We start from the raw sequence: 8,538 nt of genomic DNA, 5'->3' as shown, positions 1-8,538 counted from the left end.
ATATATAAAAAACTTATAATTTTTTGCTATTTATTTTTTTAAATTTTTTTTTTTTGAGGGATAAAAAACTTTTAAATAATCTTTTTTTTTAAAAAAAAAAAAAAAAAAAAAAAAAAAAAAAAAAAAAAAAAAAAAAAAAAAAACTTTCCAAATTATAAAATTTGAATTTGAATAGAATAAAGCACACTCCGACCACGACCAAAATAAATCTCTTTTTTTTCTAAAAAAAATAAATAAATAAATAAATAAATAAATAAATACTAGTAAATCTCTTATGTTTGTTTTAAAAATCTCATTATCAGTTTTCCATAGTGTAGCGCTCCTCCTCATCCATCGAGAGGCGAATTCTGAATTTCGATCTTCCTTTGAAGAAACTTCTGAGGTAAGTGTTGTTTTTTTTAAAAAATAATCGAGTTTCTATTTCACAATTTTGGGCTGTTGATTTAATTCTCAGCATACTCAATTTAGGGTTCGATTATCCCGTTACAAAATAAAAATATATTTAGGGTTTATGATAAAATCATGAAATTGGAGGCGTTTGATTGTTGAATCAAATTTGGTTTTTAATTTGATTTCTAAGGTGTTGCAGAATCGTCTAATGATATATTAGAACAATGAATTGACAATTAAATTGTTGTTGTTATCATGAAATTGGAGGCGTTCGATTGTTGAATCAAATTTGGTTTTTAATTTGATTTCTAAAGTGTTGCAGAATCGTCTAATGATATATTAGAACAATGAATTGACAATTAAACTGTTTTTGTTATCATGAAATTGGAGGCGTTCGATTGTTTGAATCAAATTTGGTTTTTAATTTGATTTCTAAGGTGTTGCAGAATCGTCTAATGATATATTAGATCAATGAATTGACAATTAAATTGTTGTTGTTGCTGCTGTTGTTGTTGTTGCTGCTGTTTTCGCTGTTGTTGGTGTTGCTGCTGTTTTCGTTGTTGTCGGTGTTGTGGTTTTTGTTAACAAAACCTAACAAGTTTAAAGTCTTTTATTGGATTGAAGGTAACAAGATCGATCAAATGGAGGATTACATAAGCAAATTACCAGATGACATTCTTATTCACCTCCTTTCTTTCTTGCCTATAACAGATGCTGTTAGAACAAGGTCATTGTCACCTAGATGGAAAGACCTTCCCGATTTCCGTTCCACCCTTGACCTTGAGTTTAATTCTTTAAGTGTGTTTGGAATAAATGATAGTAATGAAGTTGAGTTTGTCAAAGTTGTTAATCAGTTTCTAGAGATATGGAAAGCACAAAAAATAAGTAAATTCAAGCTCAACTTTAACTTTGCAAAAGAATATGATTCACATATTGATGGGTGGATTGCTAGTGTTACCGAAAAGAGAGTTGAGGAATTGGACCTCAACTTACTTTATTCGCGCACTCCTGCTCCAATGTATGTTTTATCTTGTCATCTTTTCCACTCTGAGGCATCCTGTTTGAAGCATTTACGCCTAAAACTTTGCCAGCTACCTCTTTGTTCAGGGTGTAAAAGTGGATGTAAAAGTTGGCTCACTCGATTAACGACACTCGAGTTGAGGAATGTCACTTTGCTTAAGAGTGATATGGATCATATCTTGTCTGTTGCTTTGAATCTCACATCACTAACCATCATTTCAATATCTCCAACCGACCAATACCATGACTGTTTAAATGTTAAACTTCCCTATTTAAAGAAATTGGTTTTTGATTTACACTCAGCCCTTTACCTCGATTGTCCTTATCTTGAGATCTTTGATTATACTAATAAATGCTGTGATAAAATCACATTTTCCCAACTCCCTTGTTTGAGGGAAGTGTATTTATGGATTTTTTGTGAAAGAGACGGCTGCTGCTCATCTAAGTTTGTTCATTACCTCACCAGAAACGCTCCTGAGCTTCAGCACTTATTTCTTCGGTTAGACAATGAGGTTGGTGAAAAAGTTTTGAGTTTTTGTAAGATATATTCCATATCACTTTAATTACGTATTCCATATCTTTTTTTCTGGCAAGTACTAACATGTCTGTCGTATACTCGTATATCTTCAGGTATCACCAACGCTTGCTTGCATTGTTCCGCATAGTCTGAAGAAGCTGCATTTACGTTTACGCGTTCCTGTATTTTTTGATCTTTTCACTATAACTGATTTCTTACATGCTTCTCCCATCCTTGAGGAATTACATATAGAGGTTAGTCATTATTGACTTTGTCTATAATCTCAGATTCCATGCTGATTTTAAATCTCTTTTTTCTTGGCTATTTAAGAATTGTATGATACCTTGATTAAAAAAAAAAAAGTGACACCACTCCCCAAAGCACATAAAAAACTAGTGATGAAATGAGAAAATGCAGGGAGGATGAGAAGTAGGAATCAAACGACCACTAAAAAAAATTAGGGAAATTCTCAATGGTACTCTCCAATTTTATAAAATTCTCAATGGTACTCTCCAATTTTATAAAATTCTCAATGGTAAACACTAAAATATCAAATTATCATTGGTAATCTATAAGTTGTAAAACTAATTTAATGGTAACATTAGTTAAGTATTTTAAGAATATCTTAACCATGGTTAAAGTTTTAAAAGGGAGATAAAACAAAAATGTCTAAAATACCCCTATTGAACAAAAACCCACCACCCCTTCTCCCCCATGCCAACCCCTTCCTCCATAAAATCCAGCCACCTCCTTTTCCGGCCACCATTTCTGGCCACCTTCCCCCCCCCCCCCTTTCCACTGCATTTTCCGACCAACCCCCTCACCATGAAACCCCATACGCGAAACCAACAACCCTAAAGGCCCAAACCGCGTCGAAATCGGTCAACTCAACGATTCCACCGGCGAAATCACAGTTGACTATTCACTCTCCTTTGACCAATCTTACCCAACCACCAAAGCCATCTTCATACCCGACAAAGATTGTTCCAAAACTGATTATCTTGCTACTTCCTCCGATGGTTTCGATGAAGATTGAACCGGCTTCAACGAATCGGGTCAATTTTGCAGCCGCCTTGAATTAATGCGGATTTCAGTTCCTAGGCGGTGATAAAGTTTGGTTCAGAGCGGCTTCGACGCATGTGTCGAGGGATGGCTAGGTTGGGATGGAAATTGAGGGAAGAGGGAATGGGAATCGGGAAGGAGAGAGAATCGGGGAAGGAGATATGAGGGAATTGGGGAAGGAGAAGGTCGTCGGCGTCAGGGGAAGGGAGGGAGAGGATCGTCGGCGCCAAGGAAAGGGGGGTGACGATCGCCGGCCGCCGCTTGCAGGGGAGGGCTTGGCAGTGGGTTTGGGTTAGGGTGGCTGGGTTTTTATTTTTATTTTTATTTTATTTCTTTAATAGGGTTATACTAGTCATTATGCCTTTAGTTAACTAGGGTTAGCTTATAATTGCATATTTATATCATTAATGTTACCATTGAATAAGAAATGGTAATTAGTGAGTACCAAAGATAATTTCATAAAACATTGTTTACCATTGAGAATTTTATAAATTGGAGAGTACCATTGAGAATTTCCCAAAAAATTAAACTAGGGTTATTTATAAAGAGGTATATATGTACTGGGTCAACCAAGTTTTTAAAAATTAATATAAAAAACTGAATTTATTGGAGTTGAATATTTTACTTCCTCTGTCCAAAATTACTCGCAACGTTTTGACTTTTTGCACTATTTATACATTTCACTTTGACATCTTTTTTAGTTATTGTAGGAAAGCCAATATAGTCATGTAAGATGTTGCTGGATGTATTTTTATGTAAATTTTTAATATAAATTTTTTATAGCTTATATAAATATATAATTAAAGATATTGATGATCAATCTTGTGCATCGACAAGCGTGTCTAGTTTCAAGTAATGTAATGTGGGACAAAATGTTGCAAGTAATGTAATGTATGTGGGACAGAGGGAATTTGGGAGAAGGAAATTAAGAACTGAATTTAACTTATTAAGATTGAACTGAATTGAAAATAAGGTGCCCAGAGATCAGATTAAAAACCCAAAATTGCCAAAAATCTTGGACCGGGTCAATTCTTGATCATCCCTACTTGTCAATGTACTATTTCCCTCTGTATTTTTTATTTGTATAAGATTGATCGGCATATTTGGCGAGACACAATTTTGACTTTTAATATCTTTTATTGTTAAGTGAAAATTATAGTAAAAATATATTATAGGACTAATCTAATGAGTATTATTCTCCCAGTGTTTTAATAAGTGTTAATCTTACCAAATTCGACCGTGTTTTAATAATTGTTACATTTTTTTTTTTTTTTTGTAAAAAACTGCCTTTAAATACTCCTCCTCTAATGGTCTCACCCAAATCCAATACTACTTTTTTATTATATATTTCCTCTTACATTCATTACTTTTCAATAAACTAGTAACCCCATTATTTTTCTTTTACAATTTTTTAATACTCCAACTATCTCACTTATCTCTTATTTAATTTAATTCAATTAAATTGCCTAAAACTATATGCCGGAGAGTATATAATAACATTTATTTATTTTAAAGAGGTGAATAGTGCAAAAATCAAAGTGATGCATTATAAAAAAACGGATGAAGTATGTTGCTAAAGATGGTGTTTATATCTATTACAAACTTGTTACTCTCTTTGTTCACATTTTAATTTTTTTTTTTTACGGATTTTAGATGACATATTACTTGGTAATGAAACGGAGCCCCATAAGACAGTATCCGGACCGCCGACTTTTCCAGTTGAAAAAAGTTACTATCGAAAGCTATAGTGAAATGTGGAAAGAAATGAAGTTTGCGATATATTTGCTCAGAAATTCCATTGCACTTGAGCAACTAGTCATTGTGCCGAAAGGGAAAGCTATGTTGTCGAACAAGTTAAATTTCAACTTGCTTCAAGGAGTACATCCAACCGCCAAAGTCGTAATATCCCATGAAAAGTAATTCTCGTCTATTCTGGAGTCAGAGGGATGGTTAGTCCCTCCACCCCCAAATGGTTGGCGGTTAGATCCTTGTTTCCTCAATCATGTGATAGGGTGGGGGGATCCCCCGTATTTTACCGTATAAAAAAACTATTTTAAGTTGCAAATGTGTTGTGTAGTGTCGTGGTGGAAGGAATTCCCAAGTGAATAAGGGAGCCAATTTCAGCTTGTTAAGAAAGTACGTTCGATTGCGGGAGTCTTATTAATCCATCAAAAGTAATCCCCCATTTTCATTGAGTTGCAAACATATGCATTATTATATTTTTCATATTGTCGTGGTACATGAAAAACTCTTGCCTCATTCAATATATTTATATAAGTGCTTAATATTTCACGTGCTTAATAATGGAGGGTGGATGAGATTTGAATATGTGATTTTTGTGTCATGCTGGCTCTAAAATCATGTTATTGGACCAATCCAAATATGTCTTATACTCAACGTTTTATACTTTATGTATTGTTAAGTCGTGATAGTTTTGTATTGAGAATTTTAACACTAATTTGATGCGTTAATCACCTCGTCGTGTTTTATTTACCGTATACTTAATTGTGTTGTAAAATTTTAACAATAACATTATTTTTTGTATTTGATTCATGTCGTGTCACTTTTGTCGTCTCCACTTTTTAAATAATGTTGGTTTGATTTTTAGGTGTTTGAATTCTTTTTTTTTTTTTTTCCATTTGTTCATTGATCCCTTATATTTTGTTTTGACTAATTTAAAAAGTAAAAAATAATAACAATAATAATTTCTACTTTTGTTGATATTCCAATATTAAGTCTATATTTAATCTTTAATATAAATGGGAGTAAAATACTGGTGTCCTAATTTGAACTACCCATTATGCCTTTTCAAGGCAATTAATGCAATTTTGATATTTCAACTAAAGGTTCCAATTAATGATGAACTTGTTTGTACGAATTCATAGTATTTTAGCTTTGGTGTAACTTTTGCAATAATTATACACGGTTTTTTTTTTAAAAAATAAAAGTAGTTGGAAAAAAGATCAAATACTATTCTAACTCAATTATTAATAAAAAAAAAATAATAATAAAGGAAATTGATTAATTAGTAACCAATGCTTTAAATTTGAAGAAAAAGAAATTTTATACATGATAAACATTATTTTAATAGTTACTCCCTCTGTCCCAGTTTATTTGCAACATTTTGACTGGACATGCTTGTCGATGTACATGTTTGATCGACAATATCTTTTGTTATATATTAATAAAAGCTATTAAAATTTTATATTAAGAAACTACACATTAAAATAGACCCAATAATATCTTATATGATTACATTGACTTTTATATAATAGCTAAAAAAAGATGATCAAAGTGAAATATGTTAATAGTGCAAAAAGTCCAAATATTGCGAGTAATTTAGAACGTAGGGAGTACAAAAATTAGAAAACATGTACATTACCATTTAAACAATCTTTGACAAGTGTGGTAATGCACATATTTGTACTTTGGTCAAATATTGTTATAAATGGTAATGCACATATTTGTACTTTGGTGTCAACTTCAGGGTTAATTCACCTTATGTGTGTAACACCCCAAAATTCGAGTCTTTTTAAAACAATAAGAGTAACCTTTTAAACTTTCAAAACCCAGCCATCGAACCCTAGGATTGTTATTGCTACACTTATTTTCCGTAGAAAATAAATGCAAAGCAAAATGAAATGCAATTTAATGAACTAAGTGGTCTAAGTGGTGGAAAAATAAAATAGTCAGTACATCAAAACTGCAAATTATTTAAAAAAAAATAATGAAAAGGAAAATAAATAAGTTCATAATGAAACTAAATTGTCTTAGCTACGTGTTTATTCTAACGTCTCCTCACATGTAACCGAGTACCCTCTTACCAACCTGCAAAATAATCAGAAACAAAAAAAGAGAGAAAACTCCCAAAATCAGATAATCTGAGTAATTCGAACTTCATCCCGTAAAATAAATAATTTTATTTTGAAAACATTTTATACATAATATAGTCTCATAGCCATTATAATACTCAACCATTACTTCAGTTAAGAAAGGGAAAGAGAACGCTAGTAAGTCGAGACTAGTCCCTGTCACCACCTACTTTACAGAGGGTCGCACATAACCCCAAATGGCCATAAGATAAAACAGAATGTCCCTAGTGTGCACACCCCTCACTAATACCCAGCGATTAGGAGGAAGACTAATATCAATATACAATAATTTAAATCAACTGGTAACTCTGATGAATCTATTTTATATGTATTTTTATTCCGCGTCCCACGGTCATATTTGTGTTTATTTGAGCTCTGCGGAGCTATTTTTATTACTAATATACGTTTTATAGTGTTTTTGTAGAGTTGGTATTATTTTGTAGGAATTTAGATTTATGATAATTTATGAGCTTATTGAGCCAATACGAAGACATTAGAGTCGAATCGTATTTTATGACCGGATATTCAAAGCCCAAGATCGAGTTAAAGGAATTTAGTTCGTTGATTAAGGGTTCGGTTTAATTGGTATACACTAGACCCTAGTGTTGGTACCACACCCTACACCCCCCTCTAAACGATGCGTTTAACAATCTCCCTCATATATCCACTTTCTGCAATTGTACAGTAAAAATCAAACCACCATTTATCTTTTTTCACTTTCTCTCTCCTCATCCATTTTCTGCATTTTCTCTCTCTACACCCATTTTCAGCATTTTCTAATCCAAAATTTTCAACAAACTTTGCGACAAATTATCCAAAAAAGTTGTTCAACTGCTACATAATTCAACAAATCAAGGTTGAAATTCAAAGGAGTAAGTGATTTTGTTCATATTTAATTCCAAAAAGAGTATAAACCCTAATTTTTATAATTTATTGTTGCAATTATGTTACAGGAACATTTACTATTTTTAGTTTTAAAACTAGTAATTTGAACAAGTACATTTTGAATTTTAAGTATGAAATATTTCTTTTTTTTTTATTGCAGTATGAAGGAAATAGCTAGCTTCGGAGAAGAACATCAAAAAAAATCTGGAGAAAAGTAAGCATTAATTAAATTAGTTCGTAGTGGTTTTTTTTTAAAAAAAAAAAAAAAAAAATTTATAAATGTTCATTTTCATTTTGATAAATATTCATTTATATATTAGTATATAATCATTCACATGTTAATAAATGATTAATACAAATATTTATTTATATATTACTACATAGTCATTGTAAAAATCTCCTATTGTAGATCAAGAACTTTTAAAAGATATTAAAACTTATGGTATAGATGTTAACATTTCTACAATTCCGAGGTAATATATGAACATATACTGAATTATAAATGTTCATTTGTATATTTGAATCTATTTGAGTTTATATTTGACTTTATATGCCAAAATAAAAAATGTTCATTTTTATGATACGTTATGCACATTTATGAAATGCATAAATATTCATTCATGTGAGTTGAGAAACTGACTTATGCATACTATGAAATCTTTTGATCATATATGAAATTCATAATGTTCATTTACATATATAGTAATGTAAATCAATGTAAGTATTATACTATAATCTTAGCAATTTTTATTGAAGAACTAATAAATTATATCTGTACATTCTTCAGTTTTG

The 8,538-nt window shown here is 31.4% G+C and overlaps 1 protein-coding gene across 3 annotated transcripts; it reads left to right on the top strand.

Annotated features, from left to right (window-relative positions):
• The first annotated feature begins 301 nt into the window (after positions 1-301).
• On the top strand, positions 302-5,288 carry LOC145620470 (FBD-associated F-box protein At5g22730-like). 3 transcript variants are annotated; one of them, XM_081675151.1, is made up of 4 exons: positions 302-382; positions 1,015-1,922; positions 2,041-2,181; positions 4,643-5,288. In XM_081675151.1, exons 2-4 carry the CDS (start codon positions 1,032-1,034, stop codon positions 4,907-4,909), a joined length of 1,299 nt encoding a protein of 432 aa, XP_081531277.1. In that variant the 5' UTR covers positions 302-382; positions 1,015-1,031; the 3' UTR covers positions 4,910-5,288. The 3 variants fall into 3 exon arrangements, with proteins under 3 accessions (XP_081531277.1, XP_081531278.1, XP_081531276.1); XM_081675152.1 differs by having other exon boundaries at positions 352-1,117; positions 1,877-1,922; XM_081675150.1 differs by having other exon boundaries at positions 352-1,922.
• Positions 5,289-8,538: the final 3,250 nt, after the last annotated feature.

The sequence above is a fragment of the Chenopodium album genome, chromosome 27 (genome assembly GCF_948465745.1).
Source record: "Chenopodium album chromosome 27, dcCheAlbu1.1, whole genome shotgun sequence".
NCBI classification, from domain to species: Eukaryota; Viridiplantae; Streptophyta; class Magnoliopsida; order Caryophyllales; family Amaranthaceae; genus Chenopodium; species Chenopodium album.
Note: the sequence above shows the minus strand (reverse complement) of the source record. Positions and strands in the feature narration are given on the sequence as shown.

What these genes read in the sequence shown, in the direction of transcription:
- LOC145620470 (XM_081675151.1), top strand. Translation starts at nt 1,032, where the DNA reads ATGGAGGATTACATAAGCAAATTACCAGATGACATTCTTATTCACCTC. An exon ending in TTCTTCGGTTAGACAATGAG is followed by an intron (nt 1,923 to 2,040) that starts GTTGGTGAAAAA and finishes GTATATCTTCAG; the next exon opens with GTATCACCAACGCTTGCTTG. An exon ending in TTGAGGAATTACATATAGAG is followed by an intron (nt 2,182 to 4,642) that starts GTTAGTCATTAT and finishes TACGGATTTTAG; the next exon opens with ATGACATATTACTTGGTAAT.